This window comes from Cariama cristata, unplaced genomic scaffold, assembly GCF_000690535.1.
Source record: "Cariama cristata isolate BGI_N322 unplaced genomic scaffold, ASM69053v1 scaffold6083, whole genome shotgun sequence".
NCBI lineage: Eukaryota > Metazoa > Chordata > Aves > Cariamiformes > Cariamidae > Cariama > Cariama cristata.
In genome coordinates, this window is record NW_009610053.1 from 79,750 (window position 1) to 106,903 (window position 27,154).

The 27,154-nt window shown below is 43.0% G+C and overlaps 1 protein-coding gene across 1 annotated transcript in view; it reads right to left on the reverse strand.

The window, feature by feature from the left end:
• Positions 1-27,154, reverse strand: part of NFIA (nuclear factor I/A) — a gene marked incomplete at both ends in the record, with an annotated part of 125,853 nt that overhangs the window by 59,170 nt on the left and 39,529 nt on the right. Inside the window, one exon of the mRNA XM_009697747.1 lies at positions 2,201-2,275. Within this exon, the coding sequence (XP_009696049.1) occupies positions 2,201-2,275 (75 nt within the window). The remainder of the gene's footprint in view (positions 1-2,200; positions 2,276-27,154) is intronic.

The window sequence follows — 27,154 nt, forward strand, 5'->3', positions numbered from 1 at the left end:
ATTTTTGGTAGAGGTGCTGGCTTGTAGACAGGATATAAAACTGAGGTCTTGACCTCCCAGGATTATTAAAGAGCCCATGAAAGAGAGTGCAAACCCCTGTGTCTGGAACAGATAAAAGCGGAATCTTTTTATTTTGCCCACCAACACCTTCTTTCTTATTTCCGATAAAGTTCATGCCTGTCCTGCTCTTCTTGCATGCAGGTGCCCCATCCTTGAACGTGGTGCACTTCAACAGCAAGCAGAGGGAGTATCTCAGACACGGTTCATAGTTTGCAAAGCATGCTGAACGCTAGGATTTCTGATGCGCAATGTTTTAGCCTAGTTACAATAAAATGTCATGGAAAGTTAATAAGCATGAAACATGACGCTCATGAGGTCAATGCCAAACTCTCAGAGAGGCTGGGACTGGGGCTGGCTGTGAAGGCTCAAGTCCTGAACGGGGGGACTTTTCTAGCAGCCCTGTCCTGAGCACACATGAAGTACGGCTGACAGAGTCCAGAGGCAGTTCTGCTGTGTAGGGCTCCGACAGTGAAGATAAGATTGTGGTGAAGTGGGATGCCTTGCAGAGGGGGAGGATGAATCCTTTGGGCTTCAAAAGCCTTATGCTGTCACACTGAAATAAAGTGACATAACACGGAGATGTTCAAAGACTGGCGATAACTTTGCTTTGTCCACCATGGCTGCAGGTACCAGCAAGTCAGTGTACGCAGTACAGTGAGTTAGATGTCAAAGTCCCTATTTAAGCACTTCAGTAAGTGAACTGATTTGCAAATGTACTGAGCACTCAGCAGCTCCTCTTGACTTCTAAGTCCTCTTAACTTTGTCCTTCCCACAAAATTCCCACCAGTTGTCAGGGAAGAAAACTCAGGAGAAATGTCTGCCTTAAACTTCTTCTCTCTCTGTCTCTCTCTCCTCAGCGCACGTAACTGACGTTCATCCATCTCCCACTTGCCATGCTTTCCTTGTAGCACCCTATTTTTTAACATAAAGCCAATTTACTAGCTAGTGCAAGTCTTTCCAACAGAGGAAATAAAACAGGAAAATCCTTACAGAAACTCTGTGTTCTGACTCAAGACCACAGATTCTCTGCTAGGTTTGTGCAAGTTAGATTCCAGCCCCAAAAGGATTTAAACTACATGCTCAGAGCCAGTACACAAACAAATATTCCTGCTATCTAGGAGGAGAACCATTTTTATCACTGTTTGTGCTAAAGAGATTGGTTACAAGTTCTAAGGCTTTAAAGGGGCATGTAGTTGAGTGGTTCACCTGGTGCAGCAGTAATTAGTGAGAATGTGATGGTACTGCACAGCTCAACACTAGCTGCAGGAAGGATCAACTAAGGACTAGTACCTGTGGACCTGGCTTACCAGTACTCTCTCTGCAAGAGACTGTCCGTACTCTCTCCTTGGACCATCTGGATTGTGTCATAGCAAAATACAATCAATGCACCTTTGATCAACCGAATAGGGTGGTGACAGGTACTCTTAATTCACTGTTGTTACTGAGTATTGACAAGCCTGTAATGATCATGCTGCAGTGTGTCATTCATGCTGGGGGCATTAGCATTCTTTAAAGGTCAAAAAACAAATCCTTCTAAAAGACAGAATTCCATACAGTTAATGGAAAACGCAGGCCTTGCGAAGTCAAGATGTATGCCTCTGCACAACTGAGATTATCAGAGCAGAAGTTGGTATAGTCGTTGGCATTATTAAAGAGTTCATCAGTTTGCAGGTGTACAAACACTTGTACGCATGGCATGGATGAACACAACATGCAAAAGTGGCACAAGAAAATTTCCAGGCCTATGTGCACAGATCATGTCGTTTCTAGAGGTCTGGTTAAAATACAGTCCTTGGATCCTGCAAGGGATCCACCGGGTAAGCTGACATTTGTAGGCATTTATCTGCACTCTGGTACAGAGTCTGCCCATTTTCAGCTGGGCACCAGACAAGCTTATCAACTTGCATGTGCATGCTTGCAGAATTAAATTTTTTTTTGTTTACTTTTAAAAATTACACTATTTTATTTTCCCACATTAAAAGATCTGGCACATAAACACTGTCCACTGGCGAGAATCGGGGCGAAGAGACTCTCAGTTTTCAAGACGCTGTTTCTGAATTGGGGAAGGGGCATGATAAGAATCAAAGAAAAAAACTGGGATTGCAGAAACCACATAAACCAGCCACAAAATGATACTTACTTTGTGAGACTCTTACTAGCTCAGTCACACTGAAAACACCTGATGTGACAAAACTGTCCTGGAAGCCCAAATGTCCTACAAAACAAACAGAGTGAGAGACTGCGATTAGCTTTAAGCATTTAATGACAGTATTCTCAAATACTTTACTTTCATTTAGACTTAAAATGTGACATCTAATTTCCCACTTAGCAGTAATTATTGTTTATGTAGGTGGGTAACTAGTCATACAGCTATGTAGGCTGCTTTGTGGTTTCTATCTAGAGGTTAGGAAAGCTAACATGACACATCAGCAGGGAGATTTTTACATGTTAAAGCATCTCAACAGGAAATCTGAAACAAAAGAGGACTATTTTAATAAACGGTTACCTTGGATGACCCCTAATGACTTCACAATTAAAATGAAAATACTGTACCTAGGAAACAGACAGGACAGCTAAGTTCCATAATCGTTTTAAACATTATTCTCTAAAGAAACATCTGATCAGGATTATCTACCCATTCATTCAAACAGAACAAGATTTAAAGATGTACTCTTCATTTTTCTAAGGTTACACTAGGGAAATCTTAAAATAGCAGCTGGCTAAAAAAAAATTAAATGAATGCTTCCTCCCCCCCAAAAAACATTTAAAACTAGCTTTTAAAAAGAAAAATAAATCTGCATAAGAAAAGTATTAACTTTGAGCTTTGGACCGTCTTTAGGAACCAGGGCGTACGCTTGCACGCTCACCTCCCTTGTGTAAGGAATGCTGCTACACTTGGTATCAAAATGTTATTACACTTTACATAACAGTATTTTACTTCTTCTCTGAAAACATGCCTACCACCAAATGTTCATTTAATTTTCACGGGTATGATCAATTACAAAAGGAGCAGCTTTCGGGCTGCAACCCAGTGTAAGTGTGTGGAGTGGGATACAGCAGTTCACGCGGGACATAGCTGGACTTCAATTAGAGGTTTGCAGTTAGTCGGCCAGACTGACCTCCTGCTTTTGAAATCAGGGTCAAAGGAGAAATCTCAGGATAAAGAGATTATTAAAAGAACTGTAAAGTCCTACTTGTCCACAGGATAAGTGGCATACCTTTTTAGGTTGTCCTACTTAGAGTCACTGATTTCCAGGGCACGCACACATATATTATTGAATGTTTTGCAGGGGCACCATCTGCTCCGTTGTTAATTGTTTGTCAGATTCAGTACGATTTCCCTACGTTCGGTATATTCTGCTGTACCCCCCGCTCACCCCCGCAATACCTGCGCACCTTCCTTGAATGACCAAAGCAATAGGACTACTGCAAGCTGCATGTTTGTTCTCCTGGCTTTCTTTTAGGGTTGTTTAAAAAAAACAACCTACCACACTGCCGTTTCTACCTGCAGAATGGGAAGTAAAAGAAATACATCTTGTGTGCAGGACCACAGAAGGTGCCATGTCAGGGAACGTGTCAGGGAAAGGTTTGGGAGAGATCTGGAGGGAGGTCAGCCGTTCGTCTCCAGCCAAGATCTCAGCAAATTCCGCTCCTGCACAGAAGAACTTCCCGGTTTCTGTGAGGATCCCACGGTGCCAGATGAACGCAGTCGCTAAGCTAACAGACTTGAGACAAGTTTCTACATCAGGCATGTTTTTATACTTCAGCAATAATGATGAGTTTTCAAACTGTGTATATGTATATCTTTGGGCATCCTTGTGTATGTGTGTATACATATGTATTATGTACACAAACATATAAATATACACAAATCTGTCATGCTCCAGCTGTAGATAAATGTACTATAAAATATTGAAATTGATGCTGAAATTCAACACAAACAAATTCCTCAATCTGCAAACAAGGTTTTTATTTACATCAAGAGAATAAATTTTTCTCTACTTCAAATGAAAAAATGTTCTTACAAGCTTTTATTTTTCCTTATTTTCAACTTGGAAATCACTCTCAGATAACTGTAAATGCTTTTGCCTGATCTGCTTTGTATTTTACCATAATCAAGGCAATGACTACATCATTCTGCTTTTTAGAAATGGTTGCTGGCCGTACACAACGTTTGTTCATTGACAATTTCCCAAGTACTTTTAATATGAAGATCTACTTTTCATATGCTGCAGCAGACCTGCCTATTGAATTAAATGATCTGTGAATTAAAAATAATTCTCTTAGGTCTTCACTGAAACCACTCATGTGCCTAAAATTAAGCATATGCTTAAGTGCCTTGCTGGATCGGGGCCAGGACGCTTACTACTCCGCAGAGCCCTTCGTAGGGAAGCCAGTCTATGCTGTATAACTTCTCATACTGTGCTCATCATGGCAGTATCTGAGCAACTTCCAGAAGCGCATTCAGCAATGCTACCAACATCTGTCACGTGTTGTTTTTTCACAGCGCACCATACCGGCTCCGCTCTGGTGTCCCCCTCCACCTGCAGTTCTCAGGCAGGTTCCTATTGCGCTAAGAGTGAAGGTGAAATTTAAATATGGAAGTAAAAAACAAATCACAGCTACCGTAGCACGTTTGGCTGATTTTTTAAAGGGAAGTCTAGAGCCCTTCGTAATCATCCAGTAAAAACAAGATTGTCACACAGCTAACCACGTTACCTTAACCTAGCAAACGCAGGTAAAACCAGAAATGAAAAGGCCGTAGAATGGTTTTAAATACGTTCTAGCTCTCAGGGTCCCGCAAGCCATGAGAAAAGTTGAGTAAGTTAGCTTGGGCCTGTTAACTTCTTTATTCTTATTTTGCTGGGTATACTTGAAATGTCCACTTACTTCTGTAGGAACATTTCTTATGCCTGTACATGTAATAGTAATCATTAAACAACAGCACACAACGAGAGTGATTGGATTTTCATCCTTCAATACTGAAAATAAACATTTCACAAATGAAAGGTGAATTTCACAATTCTCCAATTTGTTATTTGTTTATAAACATTAGGAAATCAGGGGCTCGTCTCGCCAATCATTAATAATATCTTGATACCCATAAAAGCAATGCCCTTGGCTTAGAGTTGTATCTTGAACTCATTTCGATGCACGGTTGGTCTGTGAATTCACAGTTCAGTAGAACTCCATGAAAGTTTAAAGGTTTTCCTGGGTGGTTCAGATTGCAAAATCCAGGCCTAAGACTGGAACTTTTGCTGAGCTGTGATAGCAGCGCAACAAGAGAATGGGAGAAACCGGACAAAGAAGCTAGACGTGTAAAAGAAGAATGACTGGGAAATAGCAGGATTGACAAAACTCGTGAACTAAACATTCTGCGCCTATTAACAGGGGTCAAAAAGCAAAAATATATCAATTTGGCTGTTCCAGTTAATTCTGAATAGAAAAAAAATAGGTAAAGTCAAGTAATTACATATGCAGATGTTAGCATTAACGAGCTCCTTTACTGAAAAGATGATTAAACATCCTGAAAGCTTGCAAGATTTACTTTTCATACGGCACTTTACTGAAATACGTGCACTGTGATACTTTTGCTAAATATCCCAAAGATAGGACATTGAAATTGCTGTATATGATCGGGTTATCTCCCCAGCTTTGTGCGATGGTTATATTTTGGTAGTAAAGCAGGTGTTCAAAATGAGCATGAGAGAATTTTTACTCCCTTTATAAAAAACTAACACAGCTCATTCACTGAAATTCTGGATGTAAATTAAGACACCTGGCTAGCCAAGGCAAGCCCTGACTCAGCAAAGCAGTTAGAGCACGTGCTTAATTTTAATCACACACTTGACTAAAGCACATGCTTATTTGCCCTGCCAAATAAAGATGAGCTGACAAAGTTAAGCAGGCATTTAAATATATTGCTGAATCACTCCTTCAACCCCAAGTCTAGGTGCAGCTAGGAGTTAGCTCACTACACAAGACCTCACTTCGACTCACGAGGATGATCGTTTTTCCCTGAAGGGGGAAAAAACCCCAGGCTAATAAGACCAAATTGAGTAAAGCAGATCAGGATACTAAGTAATAAATAATATGCCATTACCCAATCACATGTTTGGTATGGCGTACAAATGCCATGCAATGCTATCGAAACGAGTACCACATGAAAAACATCTTTCCATAACTTGATGACTGCTTGAATTGGGGAGAAAATTCATAATGCGATTTACATATTCTTTTTTTTAGATCCCAGTAAAGAAGGCAGAAGAAAAGGCTTGAATTGCTGGAGCCTAATTCTAATCTCAAAGAAGTTTTAAACAAGTCTTTCTACACTGATCAAATAGAGTTTCACCTAATTTTCTCCTAATTTACGCTGGCAGAGGAGAAATCAGGATTAGGACTTGTTGTCTAATGCTATTTGTTTTGAATTATTAAGCAAACATTCCTATTTCAATGAGTAAACGTGTACAAAGGGAACTAACCTTCGTCCTAAAATCTAGTTTACAGGGAGAGTATTGTCTGCTTTCCCAATTAATGCTGTAAAAAGGAGTCTCAGACGTTGAGCTACCAATCAAGAGCTTGTGTTGTAGCTTGAGAAAATCATGACTGATGCAATTACTTTTATGTAGAAAGTCTGAATATGGTCTATAGGTTAAAGTTCATGGGGTTATTGTTCCTTAATTGAATATCAGAAGATGTTTTCAAGGTACTCAAGGTATTATTGTCATTTAATTAGCAGGCTTCCTTGTGTAATCCAACAGTATTATTTTTATTATAAAATAGTTAGATTGCACCATAAATATACAAGGTATTTTCTAAACAGAGATACAGCTGGTTTGCTGAAATCCACACCTAAAGAAAATCGGGAAAAAGTTACTCCTTTGAAGATGAAAAAGTCCAAATCCAGTTATTTCTCTTCCACTACAATGTACTAGGCTTTGGAGAACAGCTTTTTGGGAGACTTTGATACCTTTTCAGTGTTTTGAAATTACACAAGTGCCCCAAACTAGCACTGAAGCCATTTGTAAAGCGTTTTTCACGTTCAGCATCTCACTATACATAGCCATCTTAAAACCTTAAAATAGTAATAATCAATTAGGGTCTCAAGCCTATTATCTTAACCAAATGCCTGATTAAAAGAAAAGCCCTCTCTGCGCAAAGTGCAACTTGATTCCTTTTGGTTTTATCTTCTATCTAGATAATCCCGTGTTTCACAAACAATGTGGAGCAATAATATTGATTAGAAAATGAATGTCTGCATCACACAGCACATGCAGGCCTTGAGAGAGGGGATGTTATCAGAGGGAACCTGGATCACCCCGAGGACTCCCAAAAGATTAGCTATTCCACGGCTGCACTGGCTGAGGAGGATGGGAGTGACAGGGTTAGTCCTAATCTGCGTTCTCCAGAAAAAAGAAAAGGACAGAATATGCGTGCTTCAGTCAAGACCTTCGTAACATTTACACTCTGCTTAATTGGACGCTGAGTTTATTAAGCCTGGGCTGACCCAGCCGTGGCAACCCCACGACTGCATTCCCTTCCAGAAACACATCCCTCTGCTCAGACTCGGGGTCCTGCAGGCAGGCGGGCACAGCGGTCGTGTGCGATGTGCACGCACAGGGAGGAAGGTGCACCCTGTTTCTGGGAAGCGCCCACCTCCCGAGAGCACCCCGGGCTGAGAGCAGCCACTGCCCAAGCGCTGGTACCTGCTCACCCTCCCTGGGACAACAGCAGTATATATCTCTCTGTCACCAAAAATACTCAGTCACTATCCCACGCTGGAAATGGAAAGCTAGATCCATGGGGCCAAACCGCATACGCTAACCTCGTATCGAAAAAAAACGTGGAGATGGAAGAGACCATCTATCCCAGTTGGAGGACTCTGTCCAAGTGAATGTCTCTCTCGTTCAGATGGGAAGACAGCAGGAGGGAGCTGTACACAGGCCTGAATACTGCACGTAGCTGTAAGGAAATCTGCATTTACCGATAGACCCCAGATATCGACCTCCAGAGCTGGCGCAATGGCCTCATTTTAATTGCTTTGTACAAAATGCATTCCTCAAATTTATAAATGATAAACCTTTAATGGTAAATTACACCACATTTTTAATTCATGGACTTTTTATAGAAGAGTTAAGCAAGATAGTATACATTAAAGGTGATACAGAGATCTCTTGTTCCCTGACAAATGCTCCCACTTCTATTTCAGCTTGTTATTTCCAATTTAATTTTAATGCCACAGCAATAGCTCACCTTGGACAAATTACACATTTTCTTATGAAATAACTGCTGGGCCACTTGTCACATACGCCGTTATTCTCTCCGGCTCGACTACCTGCCTTTGGCTGAGGTTTTAAGAGGCACCAGAACTTTCTTTGTGGCCCATAGCAGGATGGATTAGACCATCCAGGGCATGTCGTGTTAGTACAATAGAGGAACACTTTTAAGACTTTAAAGTCATGTAATACAATTCTAGGCTGGATCTTTCTTGTTAAAAAAAGTAGAATGGGAGTGATTGAAAGAGAAAAGGGCCAATATTTGACAACAGAAATCAGCATAACCTCCTAACAGTGGCAGTCATGGATGACTGCCCTTTGACCCGGGGAGATTATGTGGGATTTCAATGACAACAGCTGGAAGTGAGCATGTGAGAATAGAGAACACAGATCTGAGGCCTCCTACAAAAGACTGCACAATCCCTGCCCAGATCTGAGTGTTGATTAGAAATTGTTTCCTGGTCCTGGCTTAATAGAGTGTGATAATGAAAGTTTTGTTAACCCTTCACAATATACAAAACCATTGGTAAATGATTTGCCTTTTTGGTTTTTAGCTAAAAAGTCTGTATCTAGCAGACAGTAAAACTATGAAGCGCTGCTAGTTTTTGAGGGTGCACTTCTGATACCAGTGCTCAAGTTCAGCTCTGTTTCCATAGGGTTTGTATACTCTTGGAGACTATCAGGAATCAATATCTGAAGGTGCTGGGAGGTGGCTCAGAGAACGGACTCTCATGCCTTCACTAGGGAATCCACCTGACCCGCCACGATGGGCATTCTCCAGAGGTGAATCAGAACAGAAATACACATGTAACGTCTCACGGCACGTTGCCTTTCATGCTCACGGCATTTTAGAATATCTAATAACAAGAGTGCCTAATTATTATTTCAATATGCGTTATATTGAGCTCCAGAGTCTGGGTTGCAGATTGACAATCGTGGGCCAGAGCAAATGTGGCATCAGGCTGGCTGTGTTACCAACAGCCTGATCCTGCACGGATCCACAGCAGCTTCAGCTCTTAGGAGATTCAGCTCATTTTGTATTTAAGTGCAGAGATAGTGGAATTAATGGCAACTTATTACCATTAATGAACCGATCATAGATTGGAATCAATCATGTCAGGTTTCGTCCAAGTGGAGGGCACACGGATGGTTCCTTTCTCTTGAAGACAAGGGTCTTCTTGAAACTTTGAAAGCCCTTCAAGTTCACGTTAAGTACCTTGCGCAATGGAAACCATTCCAAGATCTAAGATGTCTGGTGTGGTTTTTCATTTCTGATGACTCCTAATGTTGTAGGGTACTTTTCGGTACTCGTGTGGGTGAGAAATCAGTTAAATACAGTTTTTTGATATAATGATAAAAATCTAGAATCTCCCTCTCTACCATAGACCCAATTCAAGAAATAAATTGCATTAATACCGATAGAGGCCTATAGCTTGAAAAACAACAGATGTCTTAAATTAGCGTATTTCTGTTTCAGGTCCTGAATCCAAAAAGCAAATATTAAAGAAAAGAAGAAAAAATCATTATAAATGGTCATACTCATTTGGCAGCTTATAAAATAATGTGCCTCCTCAAAAGCCTTTCGAAGTAAATGAGATGAAATCTACCCTGGGATAATCATTCTGGAATATTTATGGCATCCAACAATAAAAAGAGTAATAAAAAGGAAAGCCTGCCTCCCTGAAAATAATAATATGAAGGAGTTATTTATCTTCATATTTTCATATCAACCCTGGTTACAAGAGCAATGACAGCTGCGATCTTCAAGGTCTGCGGTGATATTGCCAGTTCGGTTTCGCCGTTTGAAGCAAGACTCAGTGTCCAAATGAGCCCAGAGAAACCACCCGGTTTCCCTGAGCTTCCCAGGGATGCCAATGGCGTGTGCTGGTGCAGGGGGCTCCCCGAACTGCCAGCAATGGGCACCCACCCAGCCTCTCACCCTTGCGGGTGAATGATAAATATGGGCACTGGAGGGGGAGACAGGAGACGGTGGGTACGGCCATCCCTGTTCCTCACCCCCTGCAAGGCCTTTGTAAAATGAAAGCCTCAATGTCACGAGCTAGGCATCACATTAACCTGAGGACCCCCCAGAGAGCTGAAAAACCTCCTAAAGAGAATAATGTAAGGATAATTTCTTTTCAGCTGGTCATCTTTTGATGTCAGTATCGTATTTCTGGTACATCCTGAAAACATGGGTTTCTATGACTTGTTTGTCTGGGGTCGATTGCACACACTCCATCAACTGTCCTTGCTCCTCTTAATCCTCCTCAAGTATCAACTGAAATGTTGCCTCCTGAATTTTGTCCACTGACTTCTAGGAAGCCGCTGGCAGAAGTAAGGGCTGGAAGGAGCCGATGCTGGGGCTGCATGCCGTAAGCGCGACATGTAGCCACGCTCCGGTCTTCACACCAACGGAGCGTGCCTTGATACATGCAGAGTTTACTTGGGTTTACACTACTTTTAGAATTTAGCTACAGTATTAATGCCATAAATATTATTGTTGATGCCGTGTGAAGAACATCAGTGTGAAAATAAATGTAAGGGTATTTAAAAACTGGTGTGGAATACTTAGGTATTCAGACTAATCACGGACTGAAATAAGCACATTTGTTTCAAATCCTGTTTATAGCACTGCGGCCCCTCCCTCCTTTTAAATCTTCCTCTTAACCATAGTGATGTTTATTGAATACCTGTCATTTCTCCAGCAGCATGTGCCAACAGCGGCTCACCAGTGCCAGGCTGCATGAAAACCCTTCTGTCTCCTATTCTCCAAGGGGCTCCCTTAGATCAACTACTCACCATACCCAATACACTGAAACCCATAAATTTGCAGATACCGCAGTCAAAATTCTTAACAGGAAAGTGCACCCATTTTGCCCAGTGTAGCATACTGAAATATCACATGGTGAGAAGCATTTCTCACCATGTGTAAACTGTCAATTTGATTTGAAATTAAAATTTTTGATTAACATGAGCATTTCTGAGCCTCCCGCTGGCAGCAGCCCTATTGCTGAAAAGTGACATGATTTGTGACACACATGCTGTACAGAAGCCCCATGCCAGCAATTGTTAAACCCATTTTCATTCTGCTTTAATACGGTATGACACTCAGGAAAATAATTTTAATATTTAGGAGAAAGAGGGTAAGGGCTTAAGGACTGAAGTCCTTTATGGGTGTAAAGTAGGATTAGAGCAGCACGAAAAAACGGCACGGAGGTCTCCCCGTCTCACAAGTCATGTCTCTTTTCAGCAACAGGGACCATCTGCAGGAGGCTAAGAAAGGTCCATGGTGAAGCACAAAGCCTTCTTTTAAATCCAGTTGATATTTCAAACACAGCATGAGGTACTTTCCACCTATTAATGCCGAGATGCTTGTGCACGGGGAAATGCTTACAACTTCAGTAATTAAACCCTCTCGTTCGGGAGGTAGGATTTTCTGGTTTCGACAGTGGTCTGTTATTTTTCCATGTTTATCATTTCCCCAGAGGTATCAGTGGTCACTGGAGACACTAACATTTACGCAGTGAATTACTTATGAAAGAGGAAAGCTCTGTGACTATTAAGACTTTTAAGCCCAGGAATCTACCTCTTCATCAGGGCGGTGGGAAGATTTTTGTTAGTTTAAACAGCTACCAAGTGAACACAAGAAACGGGACGCTTTTGTGGCGACAGATTTTAAGGCTATGATATACGGAGGCAGAAGACAAAAGTTCAGTGGGGATTTTTATAAACGTAAGCCTGTGTCACTGTTGCAAGCTGTGACTCAACTGTGTCACCTGCGCATTTCTCAGAGTGGATAATTTTTTTTCCAGTAACATCATGTTCTGAGGAAGTTTATCATGAAACAAGTATCACGAACAGTCATTCTGAGCAGCAGAACAGCTTTGACAAGTGTCGACACGCATCTGACTTTTCTTTGAGCTCCTAACACTATTCATCACATTAAACACTCAGCTCTGCTGGACTCTCTGTTCCTAGTAAACACAGAGTGATTTCTAATTGCCATAATACAGCAAGTTAAAAAAAATGTAGTATTTTAAAAATAATTTTAGATGGTGAAATGAAATACCAGGATGATTCAGATGCCCTGGAAGTATTCAGTCCTGAACATAAAGCTGTGGGCTCATTTATGTTAATAACAGCGCTCGAGAATTCAATCTGCATGAAAAACACGGTCCTCAATAAAGCCATGATATATAGTTATTATAAGTATGCAGGTTCTTTTAAATAAGTCTTAAGTTTAAATAAGCGTTGTGTGTAAATATCTAGTTTTAATTAGTATATTGCCAAGAAATTATACAACTAGACTGGGCGATGCTGTAATTATTTTAGGATCTATAAAACCCTCCCTCGGTTGGTGGTAGCTAAGTCTACCCTCCAAGGTTACTCTGCAGACATGCTCAGGGCTGAACCGAGGGAGTCTGAAGCCCTGTGGATACAGAATTAGGGGGTTATAAAAAGAGGTGTTAGCATTTCTTTAATTTGCACGTTAGTTTATAGTTATAAGAATAATCCATGTATTCAGAGCATGTGGCAGAATTCTCTAGAAAAGCCCAGTGTCCAGGAGGAGCTGGTGGGGCCAGGGTCAGGCGAGGGCGGGCAGCTTTCCTGCCCTGCTTTGCTGGGCGATAGGGACACAAACCTCGGCAACTTCATCAGCTGTTTCCTCTCATCCTTCCTTCCTGGCACTCCTCTCTCTTCACACCAAGGCACTTCTAAAAGACTGCGGCTGGACGCCACGATAATGGAAGCTGTAGAAATATCTGCTGAAGATTAGATAGTCTAAACGTGACGCGAAAACAAGGATGCTGGACAGGGAAGCTAAGTCACAAGGATCAGTCAGCTCCACCTTTCCCCATGGGCTTTCCTCTCCCTTCAGAGCCGCTTCTTACAACTCCTCTGCTGACACCATTGGTGAGCAAACTTCAGTTCACAATAAAGACCATGCAAATCATGTTACTCTATTTACCTCTTGTCCTTTCCATTGTTTTGCTTGGAGTTTTCTCTCCAGAAGGCTGTTACTCCTCTATACTTTGTACAGAACAATAATCTCCTAACTTGGGTAACTTTTAGTCCCAAGTATGCTGACTTCCACTGGTTTACATGTTAGTTATGCTTGGGGCTGGGGAGGGAAGACAGTTTCCACTAGTCCAAGATAGCACACATATAGTCTGTCCTTGACTGTCCACATTACCAGGCTCATGAAGTTCAGTCGGGGCCACCCTGGGAGATCCCTGCATGGAAGATGAAGGGAACTTCACGAGCTTTTCTCCAACAGTGCCCATGGCTGTCTCACCTTGGGCAGCAGGGTACCAAGGTAAGTCTCTGGAATAAAGCTCTGCTATACTGGTGGCAGAGAAGACAGAAAGGGATGGATCTGGAAGCATAGTAATGCTTGTCTACGGACATGTCAAGCTTGCACAAGACCTAGAGCACAAAGCTTGATGCTTATGGATGCAGATTAGGCTGCTGTAGGCAAACACCATGTGCCCAACAAGTCTGGGCTTACAACTCCTGTTCAGACAGCAGAGTGACACCCAGTGCAGCGTCACCATCACCACAGAGGCCCTGCATACTGAGGGCTGGGAGCTGAAGGGGTTGTCCCCATTGCCTGCCAGCAGAGAACAACGTGCCTCCACCGAGCACAGAATCTCTGGGTGACCACCAAGGTCTGCATCAACTTTACCTGAGTTACGCAGGACATCTCCAGAGAAGAACGAAAGGATGGAATGACTAGCAAAGGCACTGATGAGTCTCCACAAGGAACACATCACCCCCTCATCTGCCTCCGACTGAGTCTCCACTGGCAGCATGAGGATGCATAAGGACAAAGTACTGCACGCTCCTAAGAAGCAACACAACCCCTGCACTGGGTGACCCAGGCTCTCCTGTCTCACAGCCCAGGCTACGCCAGATCTCTGCCTCCTCCAAGTATTGATGAGGAAGGCCCACAGACTTATTGACTGACTTCCCAAGGACTGATGCACTCGGGGTTAGGCAGGCCAACTACGCTTACAGACAGCAGTGGAGGACCCACAGTGTATTAGAGGATAATGCCCCCAGTCAAGTCCCAAACTAACAGCGTAAGTGCAGTGGGAAGAGACTGCTGGCTGTGGAAACCAGCAGAAGATCTCTGCATGATGACTGAGACTCTCTGTTTTATTCTAAGTTTGTGTTTTATAGGGCAGGATGCCCTGTCTACATTCCTTTGCAGACTAAGAATGGACATTTATTAACAAGTACTTGGGCAGACAGCCCAAAACTCTAGACTCCTGGCCTGGGACTGTACGACAGAGAGGGCCAGTGACCCCCGTTTGTGTTTACTGTACTTCTACAGACACATGTTGGTGTGATAGGGGCATTCACTTTCTCAGGTTGAGGCCAAGGTCAGGCCAAAACACAGACCGAATTTATTTTCTCTATGTAATCTCCTCAGGCTGTAGCCCAAAGAGGGCCTCAGAGTTCACTAATTGTGAGTGTATCGTGAGGGATTCAAGATCAACAAAGTAAACAGAAGGGGCAGAGAGAGACCTTGTTAGTCCTTATCTAGTTTCATGTGCTCATCCCATGTGGCAGATATGGTGGTTCCAGGGGAGGTGCCTCAAGGAACTGAGATGACAACGGTGGGATGTCTGGCCCCAGGAGGCTGCCTCCAGCAACTTAAGACACGTTCTTGGTATAGAAGTGAGGACCTGAGATGAATCTGTTGCTGGAGGCTGAGTTGGTCAGCTAAGCCTATGCAGCCCTCTTCCTGTGGCAGACAGCTTGCCTCTCTAGACCCTCTTACTTGTCCCCAGCAGCCACAGTCTTGTGTGGCACAGTGCGATACAGAGGGATGCAGAAATGTGGCAGTGGGGTGGAGTCCCTCTCTCAGATGCCCTATCCCCGTGTATATAAGACAATATGAAGATACTGCAGGGACCAGAACTTCGTATTTTGGACCATGCCTAGCAAGCCTGGCTCACCTGCCCTGTGACAGCCACCAGGCTTGTTCGAACAGTACTCCGCACGTAAACTACGAGACTCTGTACTGTGACTGACTTTACATGAAAGGCAGACCTTTTGCTGATGAGCGGTAGTCGAGCAGGCAGAAAGAATGAAAATGGAAAAGGAATTCCACTCACAGGGACCTTTACATTAAACTAAAGCAACTCAGGTAAAAAAGGAAACCCATCCATTATGGTTTAAATATCTGTTTTTCCTCTGTTCCTTCTTTGCTTGCATTACTGAAATACAGAAATAAAGTAAAAAAAAAAGATGGATGGATTTTGGAAGACTCAGAGTTCAAGTCAGGATGGACGTGATCCCAACATTTCAGATTCTTATCTCATCGTAATTGGAATAGCTGAACCCCTCTTGTCTGCAAAATTAGGCAAGACATCCTGTGAGAATGGGCTCTTTTTCACAGCAGTTTAGTCCCCAGACGCATAAAAGAATGAAAACAAGAAATGGAACAGAACATTTTTACTTTTGAATAATGGCTTCATTTGGGCAGTTTAGAACAAAACTTCACTGGAAGAGTTGAGGAGGAAGTTCTTGCTGCCAGTATGCCCATCCCTAGACACATTCTTCTACAGAGCACATAAACACTTCTCTAAAATGATAATTTATCTAAGAAACTCCCATTTTGTAGAAGTTAAGAGAAAAACAGAAAGGGAAGAAAGTACACGTGGGCAGTAGATACACTGTCCACTCTTCTACCCTGAAGAAATCATTCAACCAAGTCAACGTGCCCTGCTAGATCCACCTTTGCTCTTGCAGCAAACTCCTTCTCTGTCTACTCTGGCTTTTCAGGATGAGCAGGAGAGGCATGGGTGACTTCCTCTAGCAGCAGAATCTCAGGTCCAGAGCAATTACAGCATTAACCTGAAACATCTCGGTTTTAAACCTCCCTGAGGTTCAGCAGAGAGAGAGATGAATTCCCAGAAGACCCTGTATCTCCACTGATTATAGAGGGAGAGTGAGGATTTTAGGTTCCTGGCTGGTGCCTCATTTTAATGCCTAATGTTAGGTGGGATGAAATCCAAGCCTTAGTCCATATACCATGTTAGCATAGACCTGAAAGAAAATTTGCTTTCCTCCCCATATCTTTCCACAGGCAATCTCTCTTGACATGCCATGCTTCTCTGTGCTTACATTCCTATCTGGCTACTGTTTGTTTGTTTGTTTGTTTGTTCGTTTTTTAAATTCAGAAGACTGTAAAATACAAGTATTGCTGAGTTATCCTTGTATTCCTGCCTTTCATCTGGTTCATTTGCAGGAGGGAATAATTATCTGTCACCAAGGTAAACTCACTACCCGGCAGATAATGCCACAGTGTTTCTGCTGCCCATTTCACAGTAAGACATTCTTTTTCAATGATGTTGCATCTCTGTTCTCGTGGGAACAGTTTACGGCTGACATAGCAATAGTAGTAATAACAACTTACATTGATATTGTACACAGGATGATCTTTACTTCTCTCTCCTTCTAACAGTGGATGGCTTCCAGTCCTACTGCGAATGCACCTTTCATGGCCATGACAGACAGAAATCTGGATTCACTAATACTGGGCTGCTTCACTCCTCAGCCATTTGCTCAGGTTGTCATATCCTTTCCAGCCCCTTTTATTATTGCTTTAAACTGAGCTGTGGGCCGCTACCATACCACTGCTCTAAGCCTTCCCTCACAAAAACCTGTGGGGTTCCCCTCCTGCCTCAAAACCACAGCCACCTCAGTCCATCAAGCTGCTGTCCATCCTCTACCTCTTCCCTTCCTCCTGCAGCTCAAGCTATGGCACGCTCTGCTGTACAACAAAATTGGCTCCCCTCTGTATGGCGTGGGGGACACGGCTAGCTCTCTGCATTCTGCTATTGGAAATTTCCCGAAAGCGAATTCCCTGATTTTTAAGGACTTTGAGGTATAACATGTGGGAAAATTGCAGGTGGTCTGCACTGCAAAGCTGGTCAGGTGGGGACACCCCCCAAACACCAGCAGGTCTTCAGATGGGGATGCAGCTGTCAAAGAGCCTTCTGTTACAGAGAAGCTTTTAAGAGTAAGGAACCGATGTAGAAAAATAAGAGGGACAGAGGTCTAGACTCTCTGTGAGTGAGTGTTACAAGCTACATAAGAAGTATTCCTCCCTTATGATCCTGGGAGAAGAAACACCAGCAAAGGGTTTGGCCCACCGCGGTCTGAAAGATGGTGTTGACGTCTTTGTGCCTGGCTAGTAGGAAAGTGCCAGCCCGTACCCCAGCTCACCCACTGAGACCCCGCACCACCGAGGCACCGCTCCTCCCTCTGTCACCCTGCGTGGCAGTGGACTGGGGCGGGGGGGACGAATGCTGAGGGGTGAGAGGGCAGTGAGCCCGTGGGAGGGCACACCGCAGCCAGGGCTTGGGGTGCCGGCCACGCGTTCTGCAAAGGCCAGAGAGAGAAAAGAAAAATATTCGGATCTCCTGTAGCAGCCCTATCATTTTCTTGTGCCTCCTTTAGCCAGTGACAGGAGCGAGGTACTGGCTCCTCACCCCAGAGCGTGGCTTGCAGTGGATCCCCTTGCTTCAAGTACAAGAGAATGAGGGTGGGAGGTAATGATTAGACACTCTAAAATGATTACATTAATTGAATCTTATGAAAATGGAAAACAATGGCAGCATGTAATAATAAAAACCCACTATAACCACGTACATCTCTTCTTTACTAGAAAGTGCTTCACTGACTACAGATTTACTCTGGGGCACAGCAGGAAACTTTTCTCCTTTAAATTTAATCAACCCTTTTTTGCCTATTTTTTTTTTTCCAGAGAAAAATACCAGCTATCAGATCTGTGTTTCCCATCCACTCCTAAGACTCCTCACTGCAGTGCCTGGAGGTGATAGTGTGAACTCACTCAAGAATGTGAAGGCATTTTATAAATCATTTGGAAAAAGAAGGGGAGAAGGCAGAGGGATGATATAGTTTACAGCACATACTCGGCAGTAACTCCCAACTGTCAAACTTCAGCGTTTTCTTCAGTTGCAACAGTGGTTAACAAAAAAATGTTAAGACAGCAGACATGAAATGCACATAGTAAGCAGCACATTTAATCAACTGGCACCTTCCTACCACCCCACTGCCAAAATCTATCTGGACACTATCACATCCCAGAAAAAAAGTTGTATAACTGAAGATATGGCACTGACGGGAGAAAAAGGAGCAGAAACGAATAACATGAACTGCTGTAAACAACTTGCGGCGCCCTTTGTGTGCAAGATAACAATAGCAGAGTTGAAGGAGTATGTTTACAAGCGTGGCTCGTTCGCCTCACCTTCCTCCTGCCCCTTTTTGCCACGCTCGTTATGTCGCTCCTAGGAAAATATTTGTGAACCATTGCAAATAAAAGTCTCCTTCTCACTTTCCAAGAAACGGATCTGGTATTTTTCCATTTCAGTCACACTACGGCCAGGCTTCGGAGGGGATTTTATTCTCCCAGCTCTGTGAGAGTCACTTTAAACATTCTTTCCATTTCCTATCTAGCAACTTCTGCAATTAAAAACTGGTGCCTGCAATTAAAAAATAGTATCTGATTAGCTATAGAAGTGATGAAGCTTTTTCTGGGAGCCTGGTCTCACCAAAGTGCCCTCCCTTGAGAACGGCAACAGTCCAGCATACAGCTTTCAGGAGCTGTGCATGGCTCTTCATGTGCACCTCTTTGCTCATGTACAGAACTTCAGATTTACAAAATTAAGGCTACTTGGAAAGCACCTGATTAACCCATGAATCAGCAGTATATGCAGATATATAGATTTTTTTCTGAGTGTGCAAACCAAATATGAGTATGAAGGTTGGAATCCATCTGAATGAAAATCACCTTGTACCTGTAAAACCAGGTATGATTCATCCAGGCGCTACACCATACACAGAAACCAGAGCAAGGTGTGAAATAACGACATACATTTTCATAGTGTATATATATATTTGGAAAGGCCTAGAGTCAACGGAATACCTCCTGTGTCGGTCAGGAAGTCAGAACAAAAGAACACATGAGCGCAAGCGAGAAAGCACGATCCCTTATCGCAGCTCTTGGCGGTGGCCCCATGCTGCACTCTGACATTCACGTCCAAATGAACCAAGCTCTGGCTGAAGCAGCAGAGGTTTAGGTGCTGACGGTCCCAGATACAGTGAAGGGTAAGTGTGTAAGAGTAGGAAGAAAAATACGGTTTGTTAGGAAGTGCCAGGCTGGCTGGGACTCGAATTGTGGGGGATCTCTGATGCTCTGGGTGGACTTGTTGAGCAGCAGAAAGACGTTCCCCCTCGGCTGCCAGAGACGGGCAGTCTGCCACCCGCCAATGGCACCGCCGCCGCCTCCACCTCGAGCGGGAGAGGAGGATGCTGCGGCTGGCCGGCCGGCAAATGCTGCCTTCAGCCCCTTCTGTCTCCTGCAGCTTGCACAGTGAGACAGCCAGCGCTTCACCAGCTCATCTGCAGAGCACAACTCTCATCATACATTTTTAACTTCCAGTGGTTTGACCACAGAGGGCAAAATTTTGGCCAGAGAGTGCTTCCGATCACGAGAGCAGCAGCAAGTCAGCCTGGATTTTGCTGTTGCGATCTCCGAGTGGAGGGCTCCCACTCACTTCAACAGCCGACTGGCACTGCTGCAAAGAGACGCTACCTAAATAGATGTGAAGTAATGAATACTCTGGATAAGCGACTGATTTCAGAGTGTGCTTTTATCCACAGGCCGTGTATTTATAGTTCAAGCCTTTTCAATTAATACGTGCACCCTAAAAGAATTAAACTAATAATTATCACATTTTACCGTGGTTCACAGAACTTCCATCAGATCTAGTAAATGAAATCACGAGTTCAGCAGAAGAAGCTTTACTGCGCCAAATTATGTCAAGGGTATATCATATTGATAATAAAAGATCACTTGGTTGGAAGCCTAACCTAGAAGGTTGGGGAGGCGTAAAAAGTTCACATTTTGGATCATGCTGCTCTGGTGTGGGCGTTTTGTGTTTTTTTTCTTGGTTATTGTGGAAGGCAATTTGCCTGCAAGTAAAATTTTCCCTTTGTCTTACATTACGGGCATTAGGAAATTCTTACATCGGAAGACAAATAGATAGGTTTGGGGTTTTGTTTTGCAAGTTAGGCCTTGGCATCACGTTGTCTTCCCACTAATAAACTCCCCTCTTTACTGGACTGAAAATTAAAACGATGCCTGTACCACAAATAAACTTCTTTCCCTAAGTGCCCAGCTTCTTGGTGGGCAAGCATGGTATTCAAAAGCATCCTTCAGCCTGTGGTCCGCTCAGGCGGTAGCAATTACTCTGATGCCACACAAGTCTCAGTTGTTAATTAAACAGCAAGTCTCTCAAGAAGACATACCAAAAAAAAATGGTTGTAGTGAAAATTGGAGATTGCTTACATCTCCAGCTGCCCTTCCCAGGACCCCAGGAGGACTGGCTGAAGTTTGCACCGAGGCACCTCTCAACATGCAAAGGTGGGACACGGGCAGAAGGGGCTGGTGCAGGGGCAGAGGAGGGGGCAGCAACCTGGCACTGCTGGGGGGCAAAGAAAAGTGTTGGCCCTGCAGAGCGAGGGAGGGAAACTCACCTCGCTGAGGCACGGGAGCTTCCTGGGAGGGGGCTCCTGGCCAGCCCATTTCCAAGGTGCCCTCTACATGGCCCTTGCTGTTATCTTGTGGATAAGTATACGCGGAAAGGAATGGAACGGAGCAACAGAATAAAAATATATTTTGAAATTACTTAGAATAATTGCAGCTGTATTTATGCACCTTATCCACTGGAAAGGTTCATTGACTGTACACACATATGGAGAAATAAAAATATATACTCTAGCCACATTTTTATTTCTCCTTTCCTTTGCAGCATTCAGCCACTCCAAGTGTAATGAACATTTCATGTCTTTCAAGCACTGCTTTGTCATGCTATAAGCATTCATTTCATGCTTTGAATATTTCCTGTCATACTTGCCTTGGATGAATTTTTTGTAGGAATGCTTTGCTTGTGAAGGTTAATGGTTAGCAGCAGTGAAAACTGAAGTCCTCTGTCAATCCTCAGTTCTCAAACATTGCAGGTCACTGATGAGAAAGGCTCTCCGCTCGGCCCCAGCAGAGGCTGCAGAACTGACCCTGACTGACGACCGCCTATCTCACCCGATTGACAGTCAACACCCTTCGCTGTTGCCATCTCAGGGTCCCCTCAAGAGAGTGCCAGCTACTGATAAGCAGGCTAAATCCTGAGCCTAGCAGAGGACCCGCTAAATCCTGGAATAACTGTGCCTCACAATCTGGACCACAAAATCATTTGACTTTGAGTGCAAATTTCCACGAAAATATGGTAATATAGGGAAAAATGGTGTTTTCTTTCCTAATTATTCAGATGCTTCTTCATGACAGTCATGAAACTGGCTGGGAAATACAGCTGGATGCTGCAAAATTTCAGTTCTAGACTATCATGATTAAAATACTGTATTTCTAGTTCTTGTTGGGATCTATCTGTAATGAAATAGGATGAAAAAAATGCAAGACTAAATCACACATAAGTTAAATTTATAAGCAGACATATCTGCTTTTGTTTCCTTGGGAAATGCTGGCGCTCAGAACTGCCTAAACGCACTCTCTCTTGGGGTGCGATGAAACACAGGTTGGACCTCATCAGACCTTCATCAGCTGATGGGTCCTGTTGGAGTCAATGGCGAACTCTGTCCAGCCTGCAGGAAGGGAGAAGAGACCAGCCCCACCATGGCTCCCCAGCTCGGCCAGAGCTTTCAAGCCTGGACAAAGCTCCCCATTGCTGTTCCCGGCAGACAACATGAGCCATAAGGGTGCAAATCCGTTCAGAATTTGGTCCTGGCAAGTTACAAAGGTGCAAACAAGCTGACATCACCAGGAGCTTTGACTTCAGCGCCAGCTATGAGATTCCTTATTGAAAATGCTAAGGGCTTTTTTTTTTTAAGCTTTTTCTGAAGCAAAGTTAATTTTAGATTAGTCCCTCAGGCTGTGATAACTCCTCGGTGTTGCTCTGTAAACAAGAGAGGAGAGTCTTCTTGCATGTACAAGATTCTGATGCAAATGATCCCATGAACAAGAACGCTAATAAAAGCTGCCGTTTCTGTATTACCTTGTTTGCAGCTGTAACTGATAGAAAACTTTCTCTGCAAGGCTTGGTTATCTGCTGCAAATGAGGTGTTTCAGGAATGTTAGTCATCTGAGACAATGTACTTTCTAACAGTACCAGTTTCGGCATTGCGTGTTCAGAGAACTGCTCATGCCTGTGCACTCCGCGGGTGGGAATTACGGGGCCTATCCACGGACAGCTGACCCTACAGACACCTCAAGTCCTGTGGCACTTCCAGCACCTCCTTGGCCAGTCAGTCTAAAGCTGGTTGGCATCAAGTTCAGTCACAGCTGAGAGAGCCCAGGAAGCAGCTGGACTCCACCTGAAGTAGTGGAGATGGGAAGTTAGGAACAGCCTGAGAAGAAGGGATGGCCTCGGAAACCGGTCTGGTTTTACCAGTTAAAAATTTGGCCGTCGAAAGAATTTGAGGTCTCTCAGCTACCGTTTAACTTACAGCGTAGTTGAGTGGTGGGGACAACCACAAAGAACAGTTAGGTTTTCTGCCTGTCTCAGCTTGAGAGGAGGGTTTGAACAGCGAAGGCTGCATCTCAGAAGGGTGCCTAACCCTCGGGCCAGGTGGCCACCGCTTCCTCTGGCTGAAGTTACCCCACTGCACGAAGCAAGAATGCCAGGTTTTGGGACCAGAAAGAAAGCATACAAAAAGGAGCTGGACTCTGCAGCCTGTTAGTTAAGGCAGAGAGGTCGTTTCACAAGCTGCTTTTGCATTTTACCAGGTTGCACATAATCCCCTCCTTCCTTGCAGCCAAAGCTGTATTATGCCTGCCATGACCAGCCTTGCCTAGAGATGAAGAAAAGGAAACTTCTCTTTGCATACGTTCCCACTCTTGCCTTCTCTTTCTCCCCACAGCTTGAGGACCAGAATTTCTTCCTTTATGCTTTTAGGCATGGAAAAGTAAGCATATACTTCAACTTTTTTTTAAGGTTTAATACTCAAGTCCAGCCCTACTTAAGCAAAGAATTCACAGATGATATTTACAAGTCCAGTGTAATTAGTGCAGGGTTGAAAAACGAGTTCTGTGAGTTACGGTACATCATTGTTTTTCTTTTTTCTTTTTTTTTTTTTTTAATGTTACAAAGAACAATGTGCCTTTCATTTCCTGCAGTGCTGTTAAGGTACTTGCAGCTCAAAGCAGCAAGAATACATTAAAACTAAAAAGCATTCGGTTTGGGCATTAAACATTTTTATTTTTTAGATAAATACCTCTCCCTCTACAGAAATTGTTTCAGCACTGAATTTGGCACACATTTGTAATCAGCTGTAATAATGAATGCTGTCTCGCTCACTTGAAATGGGAGAATTTACCAACTTCTTTAAAAAGAATTTGCTATTCTACAATTGAAGTGGTGTGCTACCAACATTGAGTTATCAAATCGCGATACCGCGTGCTCAAGAGACACCAGTTGTCTGTAGAAAATGACACAGCATTCTTCTGCTTTACACAGCACACTTTGTGTGTACCTTTACGCTGCAGTTATTAATTCTCCAGTACTACCACATCAAACACAAACATCGCCTGGTGGATGTCTGACATCCATTTACTGACAGCAATAACACAGGGCTGTACCACAATTATTAACCAGTTTGTGCTACACCCTCCTTGCCTTTCTCCAGAGCTAAACTCCTGCTGCAGCAGAGCAGGACTTGACTTTTAATATTCCATGAATCTCTGAAAGCCAGAATCACAAATATCCCCAGTTTGCAGACAAAAAGACTGAAAAGTTTTCCTACAAAAGTTTAAAACAATCCTACTTACAAAAAGAAAATCTATCCGATAGCCGTTTCCACGACTGAAAGTGAGAATAAAAGCCCTAGAGAGAGACCACGGCAGTGCTGAGCTGGGAATTCAGTTGTTCCTGATCCCCAGGCATGCAGTCACTTCACTACATCAGACTAGCCATTTTGTCATCCTCAGTTCACTGAAAACTAGTTTGTTTATAAAATACAACACCAAATCAGTGCATTTAACAACCTTTTTAAAATCAATAACCTTTTTTTTTTTTTTGATTGGGTGAGTTGCAAAATCACTCAGCAGTGCCAACTGAAATGAAGCTTTTACATACCATTAGGCAACTACAAAAGTGGGGAATTTTCCACACGGGTGTTCCACCCAGCTGGTCAGAAAAAAAATTCACTTGAGCAAAATATCAGGACATCGGAACATGCTCCTGCCTTTCAACTGAGGTTGTTGGTCTCTTTCATCATCCCTCCTGCAAATTTCCTCACCCACATAACTAACAGACAAATTCTGGGGTTTCTTCCTGTCCCCAAGAAGCTCTTTCCCATGCTAATGGACCTGAAGAGACAGCAGCACCGTGCGCATCGTTCGGTTACACGTTAGTTTTACACCCGGTTCCAGGACGAGACATCTGGACCTTGGACCATGCATGCACGAAAGAGCCCTATCTCACCTGCATGTTTACTTTTCATCACCATCAGGCTGGATCTCTCTCTCTCTCTCAAAAATAAAATGCTTAATATTTCTGTAAATTTTTGCAGTAGTGATCAGGTAAGTGACTGCCTGAAAACTCTTCTGGCTTAATGAAGGCTGAAGAAAAGGCTAGAGTTGGTGTTAAAGCCACTACCGAGAACAGAATGTCACCATCTTCTCTGTTTGTGATGACTCTGCTCCAGAAAATACAACTGTAAAGCCCCCTAGAAAAAAGGAGCGGCTCTAAAAAAGAAAAGCTTTTTTTCCCATAAACTTCACTGTAATGAAGGTTAGCCATACAGGCTTTCCAAAATAACACATACAATTTAAAATGATAAATTAGAATCTGTAGTAGGAGGCCTTCTTTTTCAGGGCTGTATAGTTGACCCTTTGGAACCTACATTACTCAAGGTATGCAAAATATATGTGTATAATAAATAGCTCTAGAATTTATGGAGTGGAACAGAAAGGATATTAACAGGCAAGTAGAGAGGCTGTATAACCCTCACAAGGCCTTTAAAGATTTATTTTTTTAAAATGAAGGAATGCATGCATGTAAAAGGTAGTACTTAATCGATACACTTCTTTGTGCCTTTCAGAAACACATGCAAAATTATTCCAAATCTGCCCTCAATCTGGTCATTCCGCTGTTAGCAGCAGTGGGAATAAGATTATTCACAATATTATTTTTCTTTGACTTAAAAAAAAAATTCCTCTCTGTGTGGGCTCATTCCCAGTCTCAGTAAAATCAATTACAAGACTCCCATTGACTCCGGAGGGATTTGGATCAGGCCCTGTGGAAGTGGGTCTACAGCAAGTGTAGAACAACGCAGTTAATATGATTTATTGTGTCCGTTTCTGTGCGTGCAGTTTTTCATTTTCTAAAGCCTGCAGTTTTGCTTTCATCCTCACATTCAGTAGATAAGAGCTGCAGATCTGTGTTGATCTACGCACTGGGTACACTGCAAGCTGGGGGCTGTGTGCGCTGAGAATGAGCTCAGCGTCTGCCCAGGGGGAGCAATCCCTTTAGGGGCAACAGACTGCCTTAGATGCATTTGTAAAGAAAATCTCCCACACAGGCACTGCAAAAGGTGCGTAGTCAGTTAGGAGCCTTCTGCTGTGGTGGAGAAAAATACCCTTTAGTAAAACTGAGAAAGAGAAAAATCTTTTTCCTGTTTATTAAAAAAAAAGTACCTTTTGCAGGTCACCAGTGCAGTTCCAAGAATTCACTAAAAGCTTGTTTTACAAGGCAGACTCAGGCTCCAAATCAGAGATATTTCATTTCACTAGGCTCTTACTGATTTTACATTATTAAACACTGACATTGCTGCTTTTCGGGTTGGTTGTTGAGTAACAGACTTCCTTAAGACTAAGAAACTGCAGGGTAAGAAGAACTGTGGTTTAATAGCTGTGAAAGAATATTATCTAAACATGAAATAATAACAAGCTTGGTGCCTAATACATTCTGAATTAAAATATGGTTTAATGAACACAGGCAACATATTCCCCACAAAAAAAAAAATAGCAGAATTGGCAGAACAAAAATCACAGTTTAGTCAGTTCTTCTCTTAACCTCGCAATCCTTTGGCTACAAATTAGAATTTCTGTGAACAGGATTGGTACGGGAAATTAGGCACTGTCTTTCAGAAACAACAGTAATGTTTTAAGATGGCATCTTTAGAGATGAGCAGCACAAAATCTATCAAAATAGGAAACCTTTCATATTTCAATAGGAGGAAAATACAGGAACCCCAAAAGCCAAAATCTTACCAGCCCAATGAGCCCTATGTTTTATGTCCTATAATATATGCTGGTATTTTAAAAGTTTTTTATGTATCTAAACCTCTTCTTCTTCTTCTTCTTCTTCTTCCCTAACTTCTATCTCTTGTTTAAACCCTGATCCAAATGCAGTCTGGATGTGAATGCAGCCCTTCAACCTCACTCCCACTTGCAGCTTGTTCAGTTGCTAATCAAGTCCCCAAAACTCACACTGAACACATATACAGCTGTAGGGATTTGAGGTAAAAGCAGTTAGTTGCTCTGTGAAAGGGTAATCACAGATGTATTATTATAGATACAATATTTCTACATGAGATGGATTTACATATCCCCAAAATGGTGACAGGTTTAGAGACATAAACCCTTCATACAAATTCTTTTCCGTGTATGCACACTAGATCCCAGTACAGTGGATCCCCCATCTACATTTAGGTCTTATAAAAAAAATCTGGCTCTGGGCAAAAAAAGTCAAGGAAAGCTATTAATA